General features: G+C 52.1%; 1 protein-coding gene across 6 annotated transcripts in view; it reads right to left on the reverse strand.

Annotated features, from left to right (window-relative positions):
• OSBP2 (oxysterol binding protein 2) overlaps positions 1-24,366 on the reverse strand; it is a 99,115-nt gene that overhangs the window by 56,134 nt on the left and 18,615 nt on the right. For 4 of the 6 annotated variants that reach the window (XM_030286105.4, XM_041719271.2, XM_030286104.4 and 1 more), the window contains one exon: positions 17,344-17,552. In XM_030286105.4, the coding sequence (XP_030141965.4) occupies positions 17,344-17,552 (209 nt within the window). Of the gene's footprint in view, positions 1-755; positions 913-17,343; positions 17,553-17,641; positions 17,719-24,366 lie in introns of those variants that run through there. The other 2 variants (XM_072935959.1, XM_030286107.4) reach the window with 2 other exon arrangements.

The raw sequence follows: 24,366 nt of genomic DNA on the forward strand, positions 1-24,366 counted from the left end.
AATAAATGAGTAGGCCTTGATGAAGTTAAGAGTTAGTAGTTAACTAATAATTGATTGCTTGTCAGCACAATGTTTAGTTAGCTGGGTTTATAATGAAGAATATAGAAACTGACAAATAGTTTTTAGGAACATAAGACAATTGTGGGTCTCCTCTGTTCTGAAACCAATTGAAGACAAAGAATGGGAGTTCTACCAAGAGTTCATTTGTCATATTTGCATTGAAAAGGTAGAAAGGTCAGAACGAGGAAGACTTCATTGACTTCCTCATTTTGGGACCCCTCCCCATGAAAGGGACACCGACCCATTTCAAGGGACAAACTACACATGCTGAATGGCTTTTGGAGTGATTAGCATACGAAGTGAGGAATGGGATGTACCAAAATTATGAATATGTATTTGCATTTTGGGTATTCAATATTTGTATGGATAAAAAGACTCTGTAATCACCTGGAAGGTGCGGTGTGGATTTGGGAGCTGTCCCGCACGCTGCCCAGCACAGAATAAACACACACTTTCTAACTTTAAACTGTTAGAGAGTTTTTGTCCCTCACAGTTGGATATCGGTACTAGATCAATAGCCATATATTTTTAATAAATCATGGGAGCCATCACTTTATCCATTCATCATCAATTCAAGTGTCTGACCAACTCCAGGGGCTCTCCCAAACCCGCTGCACGCCCCAAAGGAGCCCCACAGGCTGCACGCAGAAAGCTCAGCCCCCTCCTGCCCAGGCCACATTGAGGGAATTACATACTGCGTTTGCCACAGCACCTCTTCCTCATCCAGCGCTCCGGAGGGGAGGCAGGGACAGGGACAGGGACAGGGACAGGGACAGGCTCCGAGCCCGGGCCAGCCTTCCCCCGGGATGCTCTCCGCAGGCTCCATATCCTCATTTCCTCCCTTCCCTTCCCTTCCCTTCCCTTCCCTTCCCTTCCCTTCCCTTCCCTTCCCTTCCCTTCCCTTCCCTTCCCTTCCCTTCCCTTCCCTTCCCTTCCCTTCCCTTCCCTTCCCTTCCCTTCCCTTCCCTTCCCTTCCCTTCCCTTCCCTTCCCTTCCCTTCCCTTCCCTTCCCTTCCCTTCCCCTCCCTGCAGCTCATTCCCCGTGCTCAGGGCTGGGAGTGCCGCCTCCTCCTTCTCTTCTTCCTCCTCCTCCTCCTCCTCCTCCTCCTCCTCCCTCTCCCTCTCCTCACCTCACTCACAGCAGCTGCGCTGCCCCAGCACATGGAAAACAGGCTCAGAAAATAACAGAAACTTGGGACATTTCACCTGTTACAAGTTTCCAGTGGAAAAGTCCAAAACCAGCCCTTTTGGGAGTCTCTTCTGGAGCACATCAGGGCAGAGCGGCATGTCAAGGGTGACACAGACATTCCTCGCCCAATTTCAAGTCCTTGCCAAATCTTATGGTGATAAAACCACCTAAAAAAATTCTGGGGACTTGTGCCTGTACAGAGATGCCTTCTAATACATTATTTATAAGATCTTAAATATAGTAATTTACTGTATATAATCTAATATTGCCTTGAAATACTCTTTCAAGTATTGCCTTGAAATACTTTTTCCAGAAATGCCCAAATATTCCAAAATAAAACAGCTGTGCTGATTCCAGGTGTTCCTGCTTTGGGATTGTTGTATTTTTTTAAGCAATTATTCCCAACACTCAAATTATCTCCCTGCTCCAACTGCCCCCTGCAGACACAAAGGAGAAGTGGCCACTTCCCCCTGCAAAAACCTTCATTGTACTGGAAAACACTCAACACATCTTCATCCTCTGCTGCTTTTAATACAATTTTATTCTTTTCAGTGTTTCTTAGAGAGGTGGGTGTCCCTCAGCTCCCCAAATCCCTGCTGTCCATTCAAAGTATGATGCCCAAAACCATCCCACATAAATTCACACACACAGGAGTGAAGTGAACGTGTCTGAAATATCCCAGACTCGTGGTTTGGGTGGGAAGGACCTTAAAGCTCATCCATTCCCACCCCCTGCCATGGGGGAAAGGCTCCTTGCACTACCCCAGGCTGCTCCAAACCCATCCAGCCTGGCCTTGGACACTTCCAGGGATCCAGGGAAATCCACAAACTCCCTGTGCCAGGGCCTCTTCTCCAGCCCTTCCTGGTCCCCTCCTCCCTCCCAGGAAAAGCCAGTCTCTCTGTGCTTACATTGTCAGAAAACTTTTAGGACTTCCAAAAGGAAATACATTCAGCACTTTAAACCTTCTCTGGGCAAGGAGGTAACACTGGATCTTCTCTTTTGCTCTGTGTGAATCAAAGAAAAAATTATTTACACAGTAAAAAGTAAAGGAAAAAAACCTACCAGTTATACTGGGGGATTTTTCTTCCTGACTGAGAAGAGCTCCAGCCCCTGGATATCACCAGGAAACACCACTGCAGGTCCTGAGCAGTTCAAACCCCATCTCCAGGCTGCAAATCTCAACTCAGGATGCCCAGAATCCAGCATGCTCCAAGTCAACCACAAAGGTTGTCTCCAGAGGAACAGCTCCCCAAAGGCTCTTCAACAGCTTTGCCCAACAACTGGGGTTTTTTTAACACTTTGCTCCTGAACTCTGTTTATTTTATTCCTCTCAAAAATGCTGCTGGAGTGCAAGAAACTCCCCCACCCGCCCCACCTTGGTTACATCAAATCCCATGGTGGGTTTGTCTGCTACAGAAATCTTGGGTTCTTCAGTTACACAATTCAACCTCAAAAAGGAAATCAGTGGAATAACCAAAATAACCCTTGTTTTAGTGTAAGCAGGCAGTGTAAGCTCACACATGAGTTTTCCATCACACTCCAACAGTTCTGCTCCCAGACTGCTGGAGGAACTTGGTTCATCCAGGAGCTGGAGAGCAAAGGCAGAACCTGGAAGGAATTTGAGGGTTTTTTTATTCCTCTCCTTGTTTAAAGCCCTCCAGTACATTTCTTCTGCACTGCTTACTGACAAGATGCCAAGGAGGGAAAGGGAGCAGGAAAATGCTCCTCTGGGTCAGGCTCCTGAGGGCAGGGAAGGGAATAGAAAGGAGGGACCACCTGAGCTGCCTTGAAGGAGGAGAGAAGTGTCTGAGCTGGGGATTTCAGAGCCGGTCACACAGCAGGGACAGAAACCCACAGAGCCCATCAGTCCCTGCAGTCTGCAGGAATTACATCCAGGTAAGTGAGTGCCCTGGGATGGCAGCACAGCCTGCTGCACCCCGCTCTCCATGGGAAGGAGCTGTACTCCTCCAGCAGGGAATCCTGCCAGGAACAAGCCCAGCCTGCAGCATTTCTGGGAGCAGGGAGCAGTGATGCTGCCTGTGCTCAGGGGCTGGCTGCAGGTCCCAGCTCCAGACCTGGCAGCACTGGGAGCACCAGACTCCTCACCAACCCCAGGATCCCTGGGGCTGGAAAAGCCCTCCCAGCCCATCGAGTCCCAGCTGTGCCTGATCCCCACCCTGTCCCCAGCCCAGAGCACTCAGTGCCACCTCCAGTCACTCCTTGGACACCCCAGGGATGGGGACTCCAAACCTCCCTGGGCAGCCCCTTCCAGTGTTGACAATACTTTCCATGACGGAAATTTTTCCTGATGTCCAGCCTGAGCTTCCTCCTCATAAACCAACCTCCATGGCTGGAAAAACCTCTACCTGCAGCACCCAGGAGCCTGTTTAAAAAGGATTAACAGCTTTTCTATCCCTACATCCTCTCCCAAATCAGTGTCAGCACCTTACACCATCCAAAGGTTCAGCCCTTCCTCCCTCCACCCTGTCAGGAGCTGAGGGATAACCCAGGGTGCCACTGTCACCACTGTGCTCCTCAATCCAACACCCACCACACCCCTCAGTGAGGCTCTGGCAGCAGTTTAAGCTCCTACCAGCACATTTCAGGGAGAATCCCAAATTGGGTGTTTACCATCTTGTCATGCTTTCAGCCCTCTTTGTTTTCCCTTCCCTTGCCCAGCTTTAACTATAAATGAATATTTGAGTTCCTCGTAAATGAGTTACTGCCAGAGGGAGAGCTGCTCCCTGAGGAGACTCATTTTAAATTGGAAACACTCCTTAGAGCTAAATTTTTAGTTGAAGCTACAAATCTAATAACTGAGGTCAAAACTCCCTGGTTCTCCATCTCCAGGAGCTGCATCCCTGCCAACATGATGTTATTACAGCACCATGAGAAGTCATTTTCCATGGGAAAAGGCAGGCTCTGGGGCTGCATCCATCCTGGCAGAAATGGCTCTGCCCTCCACGTTAGGTTTGTGTTCCACCTCCAGCACGGCCTCCTGGGGGAGGCAGGAGCTGGATCCCTGCTCACACTCGTCCCAGGACAGGGCTCCTGCAGGACAGGCTGCTGAGCCCACCCAGGGCACCAAATATCCTCAGCCCAGCAGGGCCAATCCCACAGCAGAAGCAGCATTTCATGAATCCCATTCCAACCCTCACCAATGGAGCCAATGGAGGAGGCTGCAAGTTATTACACAAGAGAGATTTTCCTCAAATAAAATAAAAAGCTGAGCAGAATAAAAGCGGCATTGTATCGTCTGCAAGTTGATCTTCACTACCTAGAGTGACAATTTGAGCTTAAAAATTCCTAAAACTCCACAAGAATTCTAAATTTCCCAGGTGGATCAGGGGAAATGCCCCAAAGGAGCCTCTGCTGGCCCCAGATTCCAGCACTGGGAGGAGCCAAGGTGCTGCAGGAGCACAGGCACCACAAGGTGCCAGCACAGCCCAGCTGTGCCACTTCCAGCCCGGAATGTCAGAGCAGGGGGAATTTGGGAATTTGGGGGTCCCCACGCCTGTGAGCAGCCTGGGGGCTCTCTCTGGGGCTGGGAAAGGGGCTGGAATGCTGGGACAGGAGGAGCAGCTCTTCCCCACAGAAAAACGAATTCTCCTGCCCAACTGGAGTGTCCAAGCAAGGTCTGGCTGGTAAATTCCTCTTTTCCAAGACAGCCATGAAAGGCCAATTGCAAAGTCAAGCATCGGCAGCAAATAACCTCGGCTCCTCCAAAGCAGGAGGACAGGGTTTATGCAGGAGCTGGGAAACCTGGAAGCACACGGAGCTCCACAGGCAGCCAGGGATCCATGGAAGCAGCGAGCCAGGAGAGGGCAACCTGCTCCTGCTGCATGGCTGCGATGGGAGCAGGGAGTGAACAACAGAGTGCCCCACAGGAAAAGGTCCTGGGGGTGCTGGTGACTGGCTGGCCATGAGCCCAGCTGTGCCCAGGGGGCCAAGAGGCCAAGGGCACCTGGGCTGTGCCAGCCCTGGGGTGGCAGCAGGAGCAGGGCAGTGCCCGTCCCCTGAGCTGGCACTGCTGGGGCACCTCCAGTGCTGGGGCAGCGCTGGGACCCTCCTGACAGGAGAGACCTGGAGGGGCTGGAGCGTGTCCAGGGCAGGGAACGGAGCTGGGAAGGGGCTGGAGCCCCAGGAGAGGCTGAGGGAGCTGGGAAGGGGCTGGAGCCCCAGGAGAGGCTGAGGGAGCTGGGAAGGGGCTCAGCCTGGAGAAAAGGAGGCTCAGGGGGGACCTTGTGGCTCTGCACAGCTCCTGACAGGAGGGGGCTGTGGCAGCACATTTCTCTCCCTCTCAGGATTTTTCATAGAGGTGCACAAAGAGAAATGAAAGAGAAAACAATTTCTATTTCTGCTCCTTATTTTTCCTATGTGGAATGTGTTTGGAGAATTGTTTACCTGGGGTGATGGCTTGGTTGGATTCTGGTGAGGATTGTTTGAGCCTGATGGCCAATTCAACCCTCCTGTGTCTAAACTCTCCAGAGAGGGTCATGAGTTGTGTTAGACTCAGAGAAAGTAGTATGGAGTTTTAATATCCTCCTTTTATATAGTATATTAATGTATTTTAGCATAATTATAACAAAGAAATAATTCAGCCTTCTGAATTGAGTCAGACATCAGCATTTCTTCCCATTGGGTTCACCTACATTTACAATAGGGGACAGCCGGGGGGGGGGGGGGTCGGGCTCTGCTCCCAGGGAACAGGGACAAGAGGAGAGGGAATGGCCTCAGGCTGGGCCAGGGGAGGCTCAGGGTGGATTTTGGGAACATTCCTTCATGGAAAGAGCTGTCCAGCCCTGGCACAGCTGCCCAGGGCAGTGCTGGATGCCCATCCCTGCAGGGTAGAATTTAGCAGCCATGTGGATGTGGCACTTGGGGACAGGGGTCAGCAGTGGCCGTGGCAGTGCTGGGGAATAGAGGGATTTGGGTGATCTTTGAGGGCTTTCCCAGCCTTCAACTCTGTGATTCTGTGACTGCAGTCTGCTCAGATATCTCAAGTACCTTGTCCAGAGGGATTTCTTCAGAAATCCCAAGGGGATGGAAGCCACACATGGCTCTGCAGGTGTTCCCTCAAGCTGTGAGCCCCATCAACTCCCTGATACCTGAGTGACAAATGAACATCCAGCCCAAACTCCTTTATCTGCAGGGAGAACCCTGAGGGATTCCCTGTGCCCTGCCAGGACTGCACAGAGCTGTTGTATCCCACCACCAATCCAAATCCCATTTTCCCTTCTGTAGCCAGGAGCAGGAGCTGTTGGGCTTCGTTAGACACAAACACCACAAGGTTTCCTGCCAGTCCCTCATTCCTGAGTGTCCAACAGCCCTGACACCTCTGCCCCAACCAAACCCTCCAGAGGTGCCTTCAGACCCACTGAAGGATCAGTTTTCACTCATTTTATTGTTTCCAGAGTTCAAACTTGATTTATCTCCAACAGCCCTTTTCTGTGCCAGGTAAAGAAAAAAGCCTGTGAGAATTCTGAATGCCTGACAGCAACAGTGAGATATGAACTCATTCCCTGAGCTGGAAATCTCCCCCTTGGTGCTCCCAGTTGTATGAAAATCCCCGATGTGTTACTAAATGTGGCATTAAAAACTACGTACAGGTGAAACTTGCCTTAAAAATCAGTAAGCAGAGTCTGTTCCCAGCACTGAGAGAGAGAGCTCAAGAGCCAGGCTGAGCAAGGACTTTATCCAGGGGATAAAGTTTTGCTTTATCTGTGTGTCCAGTCCCTTTTCATGTGTTATTTTTCCAGAAACCTGTAATTCTTAGTTTGGGAATAAGGTTTTCTAGCATATAAATACAATGCATGCTCCCATTTTAGATAGCACTAGAAGTACTTGAAAGTTTTGATATTATTTTTAGCACAAATATTTTTGAAAGTCTTCCCAAGATAAACCTGGTGTGTCACTGCTACTTAGGGAAACCACATTTTTTCTCCTGTTGTGAAAAATAACAAGTTGGTAGTATATAAAAAAGTGTTTTCTTGCTCAAACACCAAAACCCTGTCACCAAGGGTGAGTCTTCCCTGGTTCCCTGCCAGGCAAGCACTGTGGATTCCCTGGGATCTCAAAAACCCTTCTTCCTGCGTGGGTGCAAAAGTGGGAAGGATGATCCTCGTTGTTCCTTCCCTGCTGCACTTGCTAGTATTGACTGGGTTTGTCATTTTGGGAACTTGAGGGTGAAAAGTTCCATCTGAGGGTGAAAAGTGCAGATGGTCCCTCCTTGCTGGGCACCCGCTGGGCACTGGGAAGGGCAAAGTTCTGCCCTCTTGGGATAAAGGTGTCCCTGCCCATGGCAGGGGGTGGATAAGATGAGCTTTAAGGTCTCCTCAACCCAAACCATTCCATGATTCTGTGACCCTGCAAAGGCTGTTCAACCCCTTAGGCTGGAAGTCATAAAGCACCACTTGCAATTCCCCAAGGGAAATAATTAGCCCTGAGTTCAGGTGAAATGTGGGCACAGCCACCCAGGGGTCACTGGTTTGGGTTTTGCAGCCTTGCCAAGTGACCTTGGGAAATTCCTTCCCCAAAAAGATGTGTGGAAGGGAGGAGATCGTGTGGAAGCAACACAAAAAAGGCACTGAGAATGAGAGAAAGGATACACTGAGTTATAAACAGCTGGAAAACATGGAATGATGGAAATCCCGTCACTCAGGCCACACACTCACAGTGCTTGTCCGTGGCACAGGGGGAAAGGGCCATAAATAACGAAATGAGGGGAAAAAAACCAAGATTTAAAGAAACACAGGAAATGGGCATGGGAGAAACACATTCCACTAACACAATCCACAGCGTTTTGGAAATAAGAATGGATTTGTGGTACATACAAACATGGCACAGCAGAAACCATTCTGCTCTGGTATTTATCACTTTATCAATTTATAACCAGCTTTTCCCTGCTATTTATCCACTCCAGGAGCAGCATAATCCTCACCATAGGAATTTATCCCTCTCCCTCCCGTTTTTGCTGGAGAAGAATCTGCTCTCCAACGTGCCAAGGAGTGAACTGAGCCCTCTGTATACAACAGGATACTTTAGCCCCTGGATTTTGCCCACCCTCCCAGCTCCCACAGGCAGGACTGAGTAAGGACCACAAGGGTTTCTCCTCCCAGTGTTCCTGCACCAAACTCCTCCTGCATCAGCTCAGCCAAAATAGGGCCTTTACTTCACCACAGCTGTCCCAGGTCACCCTGGTGAGGAAAGAAGAGGCCTGGTGTGCCAGCAGAGTTTAGAGAATTGTGGAATCACTCAGGCTGGAAAAGCCCTCTGAGATCCGTGAGTCCAACTGTCCCAGCACTGCCAAGGCCACCCACGTACCCAAGTGCCACATCCCCAGGAACGGGGACTCCACCATCTGGACAGCCCGTTCCAAAGCCTGAGCACATTTTTCATGAAGGAATTTTCCCCCATATCCAATCTAAACCTCCCCCAGAATCCTCGTGCTGCACATCCCACCCCTCTCCTCCAGCAGGAGCATTCTCCCAGCTCTGGCGTGGGCTCGGAGCCTCCTGCCCACCCCTGCTCCGCTCCTGCTGCGCCAGCCCTTCCCAGAGCCTCGCCCCAGCACTCCTCTGCTCTCTCACATTCCTGTGTTTATCTCCAGGGGGTTACTGCTGCAGCCTCACCTGCAATGCTGGAAACACAGGAGCCCCAAAAACCTCCACTGAGAAACTGCCCCAGGGGCTGGCTCCCCACGCACAGCTGAATGCCAGCCCTGCTGAGGGATTTGGGGAGCCCTAGGACAGACCCAGAGTGGGAAAGGACAGGGTCACTGCCCAGAGGGAGCACTGGGATTCTCTGGGCAGTGGCACAGGGCAGGGCAGGCAGAGGGGATGTGCCTCTGTCCTTGGGCAGGGGTAGGAGCAGCACTGGAGCAACAGGAGCTGTGACATCAATTCCCATCCCACTTCTGAATTACAGAATCCCAGAACAGTTTGGGTGGGAAGGGAACTTAAAGCTCATCCAGCTCCCCTGCCATGGCAGGGACATCTTCCACCATCCCAGGCTGCTCCAAGCCCCAATGCCCATCCTGGCCTTGGGCACTGCCAGGGATCCAGGGGCAGCCACAGCTGCTCTGGGCACCCTGTGCCAGGGGCTGCCCACCCTCCCAGGGAACAATTCCTTCCCAATCTCCCATCCATCCCTCCCCTCTGGCGGTGGGAGCCATTCCCTGTGTCCTGTCACAGAATCATGAAATAGTTCAGGTTGGAAAGGACCTTAAAGCTCATCTTGCTCCAACCCCTGCCATGGGCAGGCACAGCTTCCCCTGGAGCACAGCCCCACCCAGAGCTGAGGAGCAGCCACAGCTCCTGTGCCCACTCCGGAGGATGAGGCAGGAGCAGCAGGAATGGCCTCAATACTGTGGCTGCTCTGAGCCCCTGCTGGAATGTTTAATTCCTGCTGTTATGTAAGTCCTGTTTTCTGGGTTCCTCGGCTGGCAATGATTATCACGGATTACATCTGCAAAACAACGACAGTGATGTGCTGTGGTACCTGGGACCAGGGGAGAGCAGCACCACAGCGAGGAGGGGCGCTCAGTTCTGGGGTTATTCCATCCCCACATGCAAGTGGAGTGGAAAACAGCAGCAAGGGAATTAAAAACAGATTAGAAAAATAACAATGCGGGGGAGGGAGGGGAGGGAAGTGGTTCCTGGCTTGTGAAATAGAAAAATCCAAAGATTCCTCCCATCCTCCTTGTGTTTGCACCTCCAGGCAGCAGCCAGGAGAAGGGAGCAGTTGGAGGCTGTGTAGATAAGAGAACCCTACACTGGTTTGTGGTGGAAAGGGACCTTAAAGCTCATCCAGTCCCAACCCTGCCCTGGGCAGGGACACCTCCCACTGTCCCAGGCTGCTCCAAGCTCCATCCAACCTGGCCTTGGGCACTTCCACGGATCCAGGGACAGCCACACTGCTCTGGGCACCCTGTGCCAAGGCCTCAGCACACTTACAGGGAAAATTTCTTCCCAGTATCCCATCTAACCTGTCACTCCAGGCCTTTGTTTGAAGTCCCCCTCCCTGGCACAGGTTCCCATGGATCCAGCCTGTCCAGATCCCTCTGCAAACCCTTCCTGGCCTCCAGCATCCCTGTGGCTGTGGCAGGAGGAGCTGAAGTGTTGGCTGCAGCTCACTGGGGATGGCTGAGATGGACCAACCCACCCCAGCCCATCAGGAAACTGGGGAGCCAGAGCATCCTGCCAATGCTCACACAGGTGAGAGCAGAAGGCACTGAGAGGAGACAGGAATCACTAGGAATGGGAAATCCAAGCAAACAAGTCCACCAGCAGCACTGTCAGCTCTATTTCCCACGGCAGCAGCTCCTGGCATAGTTAACAACAGCTGGCTGTCCTGGGAAAATCCAGACTCCAAGGATAAAAAGACAATTAGAAGAGCAAAGTGACAGAGCTGGCAGGCAGAGCCCTTCAGCACAGGGAAAGAGCTCACAGTGATGGGGAAACCCACAGGGAGGAGGGGAAAAGGGAATGCTGCTGTCAGAAGAGCTGGGAATAGCTGGACTGTTACAGCCAGAGATGAGCTGGGACAACAATGACAGGAATTGTCCTGTCCTGCCACAGCCCCAGCAGAGCCACACGCCAAGGCCACCTGGCCAGGAGCTCCTGTGAGGCCGGGGGAGCAACAAGGGGATAATTCATGGAATGGGACAGGGAAGGTGCCAGATGCTTTGCAGTGTCACAGGCCCAACTCAAAATGGCTTTTGCAAACAAACCCCTGCCTTGGAAAAAGGACAAAAGACAGCCAAAATGAGTAGAGCAACAAAAGTGACATTATCACTGGAGTGATTAGAGAGAATAATGAATTATGGCTATTTTTTTACGCTGCCATAAAGCTGGATCTGGGACACTGAAGGGGAACTCCTTGCTGGCTTGAGCTGCCCTTGGCTTCCACCCACCCAACTGCACCCCAGCCCTGCAATGGGATCCCCCCAAACCCAACTTTCCAGAGCTGGATTTTCCCTTTCCACTCTCCTACAAAAGGAATTCACCCCAGGACCTGAGCAGAGGGCACCACCAGCCCTCTTCCACTCTTCTTCTCCCTGCTCAGAGCTCCCACCCTCCTGCAGCCCACAGAAAGCCCCCAAAGCAATCCCTCCTTGTTTTTCAAGAAGAAAAGAATGGATTACGGCAGAAGGAATAACTAGGTATCCCAAGTAATCAATCCCCATTATCCCAGATCACTGACCCACACCACAGGGTGCTGGTTTCAAGGTGAATCGTCCCCGGGATGAACAGCCTAAACCCTCAGGAAAATCCATCTCTTCCCCAGCATGCAAACTGCAGTTGGTATTTTGGAAACAGGATACTGGGACAGGGCACAGGCTCTGGTTCCTCTGGGCACTGATCCTTCACTGTCAGAGCTGTGCTGCACAAGGAGCCCCCAGGTCACATTCCACACACAGCCACTTACAGCCTGTACCCCAAGGGATGAAACTGTGCCCAAATCTGTTGAGTCTCCCTGGATTTTCTGGCTCCCAGCAGCAAGTGCCACCATTTAATTGGATGTTGTACAAAATATTAATTATTCCTGCTCCATTTAAACCTATGAGCTGATAATTCCCTCCTTTTTCTTGTTACAAGCACTTCTCCTCAGACTTCCTAGACTCAGACAGTCACAGAATTGTTGAGGTTGGAAAAGACCTTAAGGATCAAGTCTAACCATTAATCCAGCACTACCAAAACCACCAATAATCCATGTCCCCAAGTACCACATCCACACAGCTGTTAAACCCCTGCAGGGATGGGAACTCCAGCACTGCCCTGGGCAGCTGTGCCAGGGCTGGACAGCTCTTTCCATGAAGGAATTTTCCCAAAATCCCCTGGCCCAGCCTGAGGCCGTTCCCTCTCCTCCTGTCCCTGTTCCCTGGGACCAGAGCCCGACCCCCCCGGCTGTCCCCTCCTGTCAGGAGCTGTGCAGAGCCACAAGGTCCCCCTGAGCCTCCTTTTCTCCAGGCTGAGCCCCTTCCCAGCTCCCTCAGCCTCTCCTGGGGCTCCAGCCCCTTCCCAGCTCCCTCAGCCTCTCTGGGGCTCCAGCACATTTCCTGTACCATTAACCATCATCTATGTGGCACCTTCAGCTGTCCTTCTCTCAGATGAAAAATTTACTTTCCATCACCCTCCTTCCCTTGTCAGAAGAGATTTTATTTCTCTGGTTTTTCTTGTGCCTGTTTGGTTGTTTGGGTTTTCTTTTCAAGTTCTGTTGAAAACCCTGTGAGTCACTGACAGGGCATCTCCAGGGAAGAGATCACAGCAGCACACAGAGCAAACCTGCATTCCTTCTTTTCCACTCTATCAATTCCCAGCTTTTCTGCACTCACTCCAGCCCCAGCCAAAGGAACCAGATGCCTCTGAGAGTGGCTGGCAGGTGAGCTGCTCTTGGCACAGACACCAGCACTGACCTGTCCAGTGAACTCCTGGATTTCAGCACCATCAACACCAAAATCCCGTTCTGTCAGCCCAGAATCTGCTCCTCACCAGGTGAGCACTGGAATCTCAACATGGCTTTCACCCTCTCTCCTGCTGGGATCCCAAGTAGGGAACCAAAAGGAGTCACCAACTCTCTCTCCAAGCAGCCCAAGTCCATTCTGGGGAGTTTTCCTAGTGTTTAAAATAACAGGAACAGATTTCCACCCTTCCCTGCACAGTTTTCCAAAGACCCCCTTATTACAGAGCCAAGAAAACAATTATTAATTCAGTACTCATACAATTCCTGGATGTCATGATACTGCTCTAAAAAGATATGATAGTTTTATTATCTATTTTTGTATTTGTTTAAAGAAAATCCATCAGCTAGAGTCACCAAATATAGAGGGTAAACTCAGAAATCTGATTTTCAGGCCAGGTAACAGCACAGGGCCATAGCCAGTACTGATAAAAGCAGGTGATGGATGAAGACAAATCAAGTTTACTACAACTTTACCAACACTTTGCAACCCCACCTAGCAACAGGAATGCCATGTTTGGCTGAGCAGAGCTTGGTCTGGGACTGTCCTGTCCTACTGTCACACTCTACATGTGTTTTAGAGGAATTAAGCACATGTGATAATTGAGGAAAGAGCTAAGCCAGCAGCTCAGCTCCACTCTCACTTTCTGCCACTAATCTGCTTGGAATCCCCGGGCAGGTTTCCCCCTGGGCTGGTTTCTCCTGGGAAGCAGGATGAGGACAGGGAGCTCAGGTCACATCTCCCAGCACCAGTGTCCCAGGTCACAGCTCATTACCAAAATATTCCTGTAACCACAGTGGGCAGAAGGGAAACCAGAGCTCCCCCATGCACAGAACAGCAAAATCTCCCATCCCACACTTGGTTTGGGGACAGGTTTTGCTGTTACAAACAGACATAAAAATCAGTCCTGTGAAATGGCCCCTGTGGGTGCACAGCTCCAGCCAGCAGCTGAGTAAAAAACAGAGTTAAAAACACTTCCACAGCTGTTCAATTCAGGAGAACTCCTGGGGGAAAGACCCTTTTCACCCACCCCAAAATGGTGACCCAGCAGTGAAAAAAAAATACGGGCTGCAATTTGTCAGTCCTCCTACCCATCAAATTTCCCATCAAATCTCAAACACCCTGACAGCACTGAGGGATCACTGATTCCTGCAGAAGCCATGAATGGAATCCCAGCCCAGGCTCCAGCAGGCCTGTGGGGGATCCAAGGCTGAGCAGTGCAGCTGACACAGTGAAGGATGGGGACACCCAGGAGGGTGGGAAGATGGAGAGGGCCCAGGAGATCCTCACAGGGTTCAGGTGCCAGGCCCTGCATCCAGCTCAGGGCAATCCCAGCCATGAGCACAGGCTGGGAGAGGAACTCCTTGAGAGCAGCCCTGGGGACAAGGACTTTGGGGTGCTGCTGGGTGAGGGCTGCTCTGCCCCAGCCCTGAAAGCCCCTCAGCCCTGTGCTGAGCCCCAGCCTGGGCAGTAGGGCAGGGGGTTTCTGCTCCTCTGCCCCACCTGCAGAGCTGCCCCAGCCCTGGGCAGGCACAGGAGGGACCTGGAGCTGCTGCAGAGAGCCCAGAGGAGGCCACAGAGATGCTGCAAGGGCTGGAGCCCCTCTGCTCTGGAGCCAGGCTGGAGAGCTGGGGGTGCTCACCTGGAGAGGAGAAGCTCCAGGGAGAGCTCAGAGCCCCTTGCAGGGCCTGAAGGGGCTCCAGAGAGCTGGAGAGGGACTGGGGACAAGGGATGGAGGGACAGGACACAGGGAATGGCTTCCCACTGCCAAAGGGCAGGGATGGATGGGATATTGGGAAGAATCTCTTCCCAGTGAGGATGGTGAGGCCATGGCCTCTGAACCAGGCAGGGCAGCAGGCAGTGCCCATGAGCACAGAGGCCACAAGGATGCTCTCTGTGTCCTTTCCCAGAAGGACAGACAGCATCAGACACAAACCTGCTCCTCTGCCCACGTTACTTGCTCCCTCTGCCATCCTCTCCCCACCTTCTGGCCTCCCAGAGCCATGGATGCTCCTCCTTGAGGGCACAAATCCCTTCAGCTGCTCACCACCCTTGGCACTCACTGGAGCCCACCTGGGCTCTGCAGAGCAGCTCTTGGGGAACACACACACAGGTTTTGGGGATCCCTCAGGGTAAGAGAGACAACTCAGGCAATTCTGCACGTGAGCAGACTTGAAGGACTGGGGACTTTTACAGCAAATCCCAGAACCTCTTCACTTACAAACATCCACCCCAATGCTCATAGGGACACAACATCAGGAATTCTATTTTGATTCAAGCCAAACATGCAGTCACTCTTTACTATAATTAAAAGATCTCTAATTGGCACAAACCATCAGCCAGGTGAACATTAAGGTATAAAGTAATTCACTGATGTGCTCGGGATTCAGCACTCACTTACAGAGCACAAGGTTTCAGCACCCATTTGCAGAGTGTCTTATCCCCTCGATCAGATCAGGAAAGCCTGGAAAAGCAGGAGTCTGCTGTGCATTTTCTGTTCCATCAGCTCCATGGCCTGGATCACAGCTGAGTCAGCAGAGCCTCGGGGCAGCACAGCCACATCCACAGCACTGCCCTCAGCCAGAGCTCAGCACAGCCACAGTCTCAGCACAGCCAGCCTCTGCATTTGCTATTTTTATGGGCAGACACAAACCAAAATAGCTATGCCTGACTCGGGAGGCAGCGTGGCTGACAACCCTGACCCAGCACTGCCACAGCCCCACGGTGCCCAAGGGAAGGTAAAGAACACCCCCTCCTCTCCAGGAGATCCTTTCCCACACACCCACCCAGCTGAAGGACTCAACAGCCCCCACAGCCACCTCAGTGCAGCCAGGATCAGCAGTGTCCACCCTAAACAAGTGTGCCCAGAAACTTCCCCCTTCTCCTGGATCAGCTGGGCTCTCTGTCAGTATTTGCATATTCCAGAGCTGGAATTTTAAGGAACAGAAAGTTCACAGCACTTAAAATCACACAATGTTTTGGGTTGGGACTTTAAATAGCATGTGGCCATGGGCAGGGTCACCTTCCACTGTCCCAGGCTGCTCCAAACCCCAATGTCCAGCCTGGCCTTGGCACTGCCAGGGATCCAGGGGCAGCCACAGCTGCTCTGGGCACCCTGTGCCAGGGCCTCAGCACCCTCACAGGGAACAATTCCTGCCCAATATCCCATCCAGCCCTGCCCTCTGGCAGTGGGAAGCCATTCCCCCTTGTCCTGGCACTTCTGTCCCAAGTCCCTCTCCATCTCTCTTGGAGCTCCTTTAGGCTGTGGAAGGTGTTTGAAGGTCTCCCTGGAGCCTTCTCCTTTCCATTTCTGAAGTTTGTTTACTGCAGCTTGAAGCTGTGCTTGCTTGGGAGAAGAAAACCCAGTGTTAATCCCAGAGGAGTTATAGACACTGAAATACAAACTCACAGAATCATTGAAATATTTCTAAAATATTCTGTTTGCCAAGCCTAACTGACCCATTACAGAGCAGAACAATGGCACCCTGGGGAGGAGCTGTGAACCAGGCACAAGGCTCTGACAGCTTTACAACGTGTAACTGTCCCAAACCTACTCCAATAAACACCACAACAAAGGGGCAGAAGCAGAAATATCTGTGTCATTCATCCACCAAAGTTCCCCAGGATATGGAACACCACCCGTGTGGTGCCCAGCCCCCTGACCACAGCATTTACAGCATTCCCAGCACAAAGTCTCCAGGAGAAAGACACCTCATTCTGCCTTCCAGAAGTTGTTGGAGTGCTCATTGTTACTGCCTCTCCACAATTCACATCCATTCCCAGGGCTCCAAAGACCTGCTCAAAGCTGCCCAGGCAGCTGAGATGACAAAGGGGTGCAGCAGGGCTGCGTCCAACCCTTTGTGTCCCTGGGAGACCATCAGCAACCTCCAGCTATGCATGAAACCTTAGCTGGGTGGGTTCTGCACCATTCAGCCAGCACAGCAGGGCTGGGTGAGCAGAGCACAGCAGAGCTGGGTGAGCAGAGCACAGCAGGGCTGGGTGAGCAGAGCACAGCAGGGCTGGGGGAGCAGAGCACAGCAGGGCTGGGTGAGCAGAGCACAGCAGGGCTGGCTGAACAGAGCACAGCAGAGCTGGGTGAGCAGAGCACAGCAGGGCTGGGTGAGCAGAGCACAGCAGAGCTGGCTGAGCAGAGCACAGCAGGGCTGGGTGAGCAGAGCACAGCAGGGCTGGGTGAGCAGAGCACAGCAGAGCTGGGTGAGCAGAGCACAGCAGAGCTGGGCGAGCAGAGCACAGCAGAGCACAGCAGAGCTGGGTGAGCAGAGCACAGCAGAGCACAGCAGGGCTGGGTGAGCAGAGCACAGCAGAGCTGGGTGAGCAGAGCACAGCAGGGCTGGGTGAGCAGAGCACAGCAGGGCTGGGTGAGCAGAGCACAGCAGGGCTGGCTGAACAGAGCACAGCAGAGCTGGGTGAGCAGAGCACAGCAGGGCTGGGTGAGCAGAGCACAGCAGAGCTGGCTGAGCAGAGCACAGCAGGGCTGGGTGAGCAGAGCACAGCAGAGCTGGGTGAGCAGGGCACAGCAGAGCTGGCTGAGCAGAGCACAGCAGAGCACAGCAGAGCTGGGTGAGCAGAGCACAGCAGCTGGAAGGCTCTGGCTGCTCAGGGGGAACTGTACCTGACTGGTTGTTGCGCATGCGGATGGCCTTGGCCTTGGCCAGCTCCAGGGCCGTGACCCAGCGCTGCCTCTCCACCTCCGAGTTGGCCTTCAGGTGGTAGGTCCTGCCCCCGTTGGACAGCACGATGTTGCACGAGTCCTCCGTGTCGATGTGGGCCGTGGACAGGTTGATGGTGCCCCGGCACGTGTGGGCCATCTCTGCCTGTGTCCTGCACGGGAACAGAGGGACAAGGAAGTGTCAGCACCGCTCTACCTGACCCCAAAACGCCTCCAAGGCACCCTCCTGCAGAGCACAGACCTGTGGAGATGTCCCAAGCCGGCAGCATTCACATGCAATCCACTAAAGCTGGAAAAGGTCATCAGACAGAGAAACAAGGATAGGTTGAGGTGTTTATGGAGCTTGTTCCCTTGGAGGAGCAACACCCCATCACTCCTTACACATCCACATCCCACCGTGTTCACTGCTTCTGGCTGCTCTAAAAGCAAAATTCCAACTACACAACACTGGCTTTCTGATCTCATTTCCACTGCTGCTTTTCTCCCTTCTCCCAGCTGTCCCACCTCCAGAATCCAGAATTTTGTGGTTCTTTATACCCTCTCCCTTCCATCATTGTTTTTGTCCAAGTCTGCTTAGACCTCATATGCCCCAGCCCTGGGGTGGCAGCAGGAGCAGGGCAGTGCCCGTCCCCTGAGCTGGCACTGCTGGGGCACCTCCAGTGCTGGGGCAGCGCTGGGACCCTCCTGACAGGAGAGACCTGGAGGGGCTGGAGCGTGTCCAGGGCAGGGAACGGAGCTGGGAAGGGGCTGGAGCCCCAGGAGAGGCTGAGGGAGCTGGGAAGGGGCTGGAGCCCCAGGAGAGGCTGAGGGAGCTGGGAAGGGGCTCAGCCTGGAGAAAAGGAGGCTCAGGGGGGACCTTGTGGCTCTGCACAGCTCCTGACAGGAGGGGACAGCCGGGGGGGTCGGGCTCTGCTCCAGGGAACAGGGACAGGAGCAGAGGGAACGGCCTCAGGCTGGGGCAGGGCAGGCTCAGGGTGGATTTTGGGAACATTTCTGCATGGAAAGAAAGGGTAGTCAGGCACTGGCACATCTGCCCAGGGCAGTGCTGGATCCCCATCCCTGCAGGGATTTAACAGCTGTGTGGATGTGGCACTTGGGGACAGGGGTCAGTGGTGGCCTTGGCAATGGCAGGTTAATGGTTGACCTCAACAATCTCAGAGGGTTTTTCCAACCTCAATGACTCTGTAATTCCACAACAACATGGGAGCAGGGAGGCTTTACAGGCACAGCCTAGAGCTGCTCTCAGAAAGGGTTGGTGATCAAGCTCACTACAGGATAGAGATATGGTCCCTACCAGGAAAGAATGGGCAGCAATCCAGGGATACCCACTGCCAACCTGATTCCTGAGGTTGCTTGTTACACAGAAGGAAGCCACTCTGCCTGACCTGGAACTCAAATCTCCAAACTCCCAAACATCTCAAGGAATCCCTCACCTGCTCAGCCCTGACATTTATCCCACGGCCATATCCAAGCCTGACAGGAGGACATGAAATCTTCCTTGTGCCTCCTAAAGGCCTGCAGTTCATGTCTCTCAGCACCATAGGGTAAGTTCAGACCAGTGCACAGTGTTGTTACACTTTCTACGAGGGGTGAGTTGGCCCTAAAGGAACCAAGCCCCCATTTTCATTCCTAAGTCATCCCTTCACACTGCAGCACATACTGTGTTCCCAGGAGGGATCCCTTCCCACCCTTAGAGAGCTGCTAAAATCATCTTCTCTTCTCCACAAAGCAAAGGTCTCCAAGGTGACTGCACTAAATCAGCTGCAGACATTCAAAGAGCCTCGCTCTCCCACCCAAGCAAACTGAGATGTTGCTCTCCCAGCTCCCTTCCCGTGCCAATCCGCATGGGAAATCAATCCCTATCCATCAGCACCCACACACGAGGCAGGCACCTGACCCAGCCTGGAGCCAGCAGCAACTCCTGTGTCCAGAGGCAGAGAAAGGAGCAGAGGTGCCCTTCAGAGCCCTCGTGGTCAGCGGGATCTGCTCATTCCTGCTCGCACTCGGCAGATCTCCGGCTCTCCCCGGCTCTCCCTGCGCAGCACCGGGAGCTGTTACAGAATTTCTGAGAGAGAGAGGGCATGCTTTATGTCTGAAGTGAGAATTGAGCTACCCACTTAGACTAGGCCCTGATAAGCAGCCTTGATGGGGCCTAGGAGCCTTTGATGCAGTGAGAATTCAGTTGTGGCGCAGTTAGAAATTATGTTAAGGTAAATACAAAGTAATCAGCTATCCAAGCATGAATTAGAGTAGAGCTGCAGTGTGAAAAGCCTGACCACCTAAAGGCAAAGGTAAACAATGTTAGCATGCCAATCAGAGTGCCTTTGTAAACTGTAAACTATATAGAAGTGTATAAAAACTGCCATCTTCTCACTAATAAAGGGGAGAACGTTGCATTAATCATATTGGTTGGATGTGCATTCTGTCCTGTCCAGCTTTCCCGTTTTATGGGTCCCTGGCTTTGGGGAGTGCTGCATTTGGAGAGCACCCAGCTGAGGGAGGTCAAACATGGACACAGAGCACCCAGAGGTGGAGGCAGCTGAGCCTCCGGGATTTTTTAGCTCTGCGAGGGAGCAAAAACCGCTGGGATTCGCCCTCGGAGCGCCAGAATTAGCTGTGCATGGGAGGCATGGCCAGGACACAGCAGAGAGAAAAAATATCCCAAAATACCATAAGGAGGACTAAAGCACCCAGCCAGGGGACAGCAAACATCATCATATCAACATCAGGATGTCCCTTTTCCCAGCAGCAGGATCCCAAAGCAGCAGGACACGCTCCATGGAAGCCCTGAGTGACCAGCCCAAGGCAACAATGCCCAGCCCAGGACACAGCTCCAGACAGAGCAGGACAGGAATCACGGACAGATGCCATGGCTTATCCCCAAAATCAGGCTCGTGGCAACACCAGTGCTGTTGTGGATGTGCTAAGATCATCAGAGAGGAGATTCCTTATTCTAACACCATTGCTACCTCTTACCACGATGCCAGCATGACCCTACCTCAGCTGTCCAAGCTCCTCTGGATGTACAGGTCTCAATTCCCACGTGGATTTTGTCCAAGCCAGCAGATGTTGCTGCTCTGAATATATATTTTCCTTTTTTATTTCAAGAGAATAATAGGAATTTCAGACTAGTGAAAACTCTGGCATCCCCATCACTCACCCTACCCACCAGCCCAGCACAGCTCTTGTATCCCAGCCACTCACAATGACAGGTTTTGCAAAAATCTTGAAAGATTTTCTTTTAAAAATATCATTTATAGCATTTCTCCCTTTTTTGACTGAAAAAAAACTGCTTCAGCTCCTTAACACCACAAATCTAAACACAGAGAGTTTGACAAGACAATTTACAGCATCAGTTCCTTAAAAGAGCTTCAGTCTAAAACTCCTGGAGTCTGATTTTCAGTGACTTGGATTCTACAGCCTGGCAGAGCAGCTACACACTGCAGTGCTGTAAAAGAGCAGCAAATTATAATTTAAAGACCTGCTTCCTACTTCTGAAGGGACCCTTGAGCTCCTGGAGGCTGCTCAGCATGCCAGTGCTGTGCAAGAGAAAGATGCTCCCAATTTTAACAACTGTACCAAATCTCCCTGGCTATAAACAAATCTCCCTGCAAGGGCTCACAGGACAGGTTTATCTACAGAGCAAAGAGAAGAAGGTGAAAAAGGAGATACTAAAATGGTTTCTGCCTGCCAGCTCCACAGCTGTGGTTTTGGTGATATCCCAACAGCCAAAGGTTGAGCTCTGGATGCTGGAAGATGCTGCCTACAGAGGATCTGTAATTAAAACTGTGTGGCTCTGCTGGAACTTAACAGGACACAGCAAGGAATGAACAAGCCAAGCTCACACTCTGCTCCCAACACTTAACAAGCACAAGGGATGCCCATGGAATTTCTCTAAAATTTTCTTTCTACCAGCAAGGCTCTGCACCATTCTGGGTAGCCTTGTCCCTCCTAAAACTCGACTTCTTCTCTGACAGCTCCAACAGCATCAGGCAGAGGATCCCAGACTGTCCCTGTGTCCCAGGCACAGCAGAATTCCAGCCTGAGCATCCATCCACAGGCACTCAGGGAGCTCCCAGCAGCCCAACCCTGGGACCAGAGCATTCCTGCAATCCTGGGAGCCCAACAGCTGCCCCAGTTCAGCCAAGCAGGGCTGTGACAGAGGGACCTTGTGACAACCTGTCCTGGCTGGAAGTATCCAGCATCATGAGGGGGCCAGGAACACTCAGGGTATTGAGGGACAGGTCTCCAAACTGGATTATCCACCTGAAACCCAGCAGGGAGCTACACAAACACTGAGCTGAGGGTCCCCTGCAAAGCTGGCAAGGCCTGTCTCCCGTATCACCCGTGTTCTAAGTCACCTCCACAGGGAAATCCAAACACACTTTAAGTTATATCCTGAAATATGTTCACACTCTCATCCTGCAGATTTCCCTGATCATCTCAAAACCATGGCTTTGTTAGCTGCCTCAGAAGTCAGCACACCTGATCATAGAATTACACATCATAGAATCAAGGCCAGGCTGGAGACTGGGCTTGGAGCACCCTGGGACAGTGGAAGGTGTCCCAGCCCAGGGCAGGGTGTGGACAAAATATTTGAAGTCCGATCCACCCCACTCTATTCCATGATTCTGTGACACCCTCGCTGCTTCTTACACCACTGACCTCTCCAGACTCTGAGATTAACACCTGCTTTTTTCTACTGTTTCTTTTATGGATTAAGTAGAAACCAGTTTATAAAATTCATTTCTTCATCATACTGGAAAATACTGTAACATTAAGGGCTCTGCAGCCACAGAGGAATATTTATACCCATGGCCAATGCCCTTTGGAGTCAGGTGCAAGGACTGCTGCAGGCAGAGGGAAGGACAGAAATCAGGGACAAGGAACAAACCAGGCAGAATTGGAGAATTCAGTAGCCAGGGACAGTATTTTATTTCTTTCCCAAGAGTGGGAGGCAGCACAAGAGATGCCACAGCCCTGGAGTCCCTGCTGTGCCTGAGCAGCACAGCTCACTCTTCCCACAGGATGCAGCACAAGGATTTCCATGCAGAATTCAGAGTCTACCAAGGCCACCTGGGTTCAGCAGAGCTCTCCCGCTGCTCACAGCACTCCCACAGGGACAGGGACAGGAGCTGCACTGCCCATTGCTCACTGCCAACAAAAGGCTGTTGTGCCACCACCCCCTCCCGGCATCACCCACGCCAGACAACAGCTCCCTCATGGCTCAGCTCCCACTGCCACAGCATCCATGCCCACATCTGGTGTTTGAATTCCCTGTCACCCCCACCCCACACTCCAGCCTTGAAATACCAGACACAACGAGCCCACCTGAACAAGGGCTCCAAAGCACATTTCCCAATAAACTGAGATTTCCTACATCACTTGTTCAGTTTTTGGGGGTATAAAGCCAGTGAAATCTCTGCTTCCCTTTTAGGCATGAGAAATCCCAAAAGCACTTGAATTTGACCTCATATGCCTGAAGTCAGGGCATGGAACATGGAAACCAAACCTCTTGGGGTTATTACTCTCCCCGGGTTCAAGGAAAAAGGAAGTTTATGACTCCTCAATCCCAGAACTCAAATATCCAAGGGGATGCAGGCGTGTGTCTCCAGAGGTATTTTCCCAGTGAGTTCAGCACACCACAGCTGGTTCAGCAGGGCTCTCACAAACCACAAGCTCCATGTGACAAACAGCACAGATTTTCCCTTTGCTTCCTCTTTTTGCCTTCCCCAAAACAAAGGAAGCACAAACCAACCCCAAAAAGCACATGGCAAGTGTTGGGCTGAGATTGCTGTAAAAACACACGATTTTAGTTCTATTTTAAGGCCAACTAATCTGCAACTGGCTGCAGCCAGGATGGGCACGGATTGGGAATGATCAGGGTTAAGGGAAAGCCTGCAATCCTGCCTGCAATCCTGCCTGCAATCCTGCCTGCAATCCTCACCAGCCAGAGGGATGTCTGCAGCTCAGGTACTCACCACCTCCACACATCATGGCAATATTCCCCACAACCCATTCAGCAGCTTCCTGAGCCAGTTTCCAGGACAATCCCCTGCCCACACTGGGACCAAAGAGCCCAACACCAAAGAGTCCCAGCAACACCACCCACGCACGGATTTAAGGAAGATTTGGCCATACAGCTCTTCTTTAAGCAAGCAATAAGCACAGTAATCTGGAATACACACTCCTTTCTCCACCTTCACTGGGCTGCAAAACCCAACCCAGCAAAGGGGCAAGGAAGAGCCTGGAAGATCCTTCTGTTCCAGATCATTCACAAACAGCCCTTGTCTCTCTGTGCTTCAGAGAGGGGAAAAAAACTCCAGAGGACCTCAGGACAGGCAACTTGTCAGCCAAATCCCCTCAGAGCCACAGTGCAGGACTGGCACTGCCTGCTAGGAAGGTTCCATCCCACGAGGATGGGACATTTTACCACCACCAGCACTTCCTACTCAGAAGCATCACCGATGGGGGAGAGTTCCTTCAGAACACCCCCTGCTGAAGAAGTGCACGGGTGTTGGACGTGCTCAGGGCAGGAAAACCACCACTGCCAAGCTGAAAGGGCTCTGCGAACGACAGCCCTCACCTCTTTTCCTAAACAAAATCGAGGTTGAGCTGCTGGGTGGCTGAGGAGCACAGAGCAAGTTCCTCCTAATATCCAACATATCCAAGCTGGGTGCTAAGCACAGGGGCTCACTTCCTGAAAACCTGAGTAAAACCTGCAAAAATGCACTCAGACCTCAAAATGCCTTCCCTGACAAAATCAGAATCACAGCAAAAGGCACAGGTCCCGTCCCCTCGTTCCTCAATGTTGCTTCTGCAGCACTCCCACTGACAAGACTTCCATCCTAAATACAAAGATACTCTGAAATCAGCCCATCCTGCTGCACACCTCTGGGATTGCCTTTTGTACCACATTTCTGCCTCTCTCGTGTGCATGCTGCAGGTTTTCTGCCAGGACACCTC

Source organism: Taeniopygia guttata, chromosome 15, assembly GCF_048771995.1.
Source record: "Taeniopygia guttata chromosome 15, bTaeGut7.mat, whole genome shotgun sequence".
Lineage (NCBI taxonomy): Eukaryota > Metazoa > Chordata > Aves > Passeriformes > Estrildidae > Taeniopygia > Taeniopygia guttata.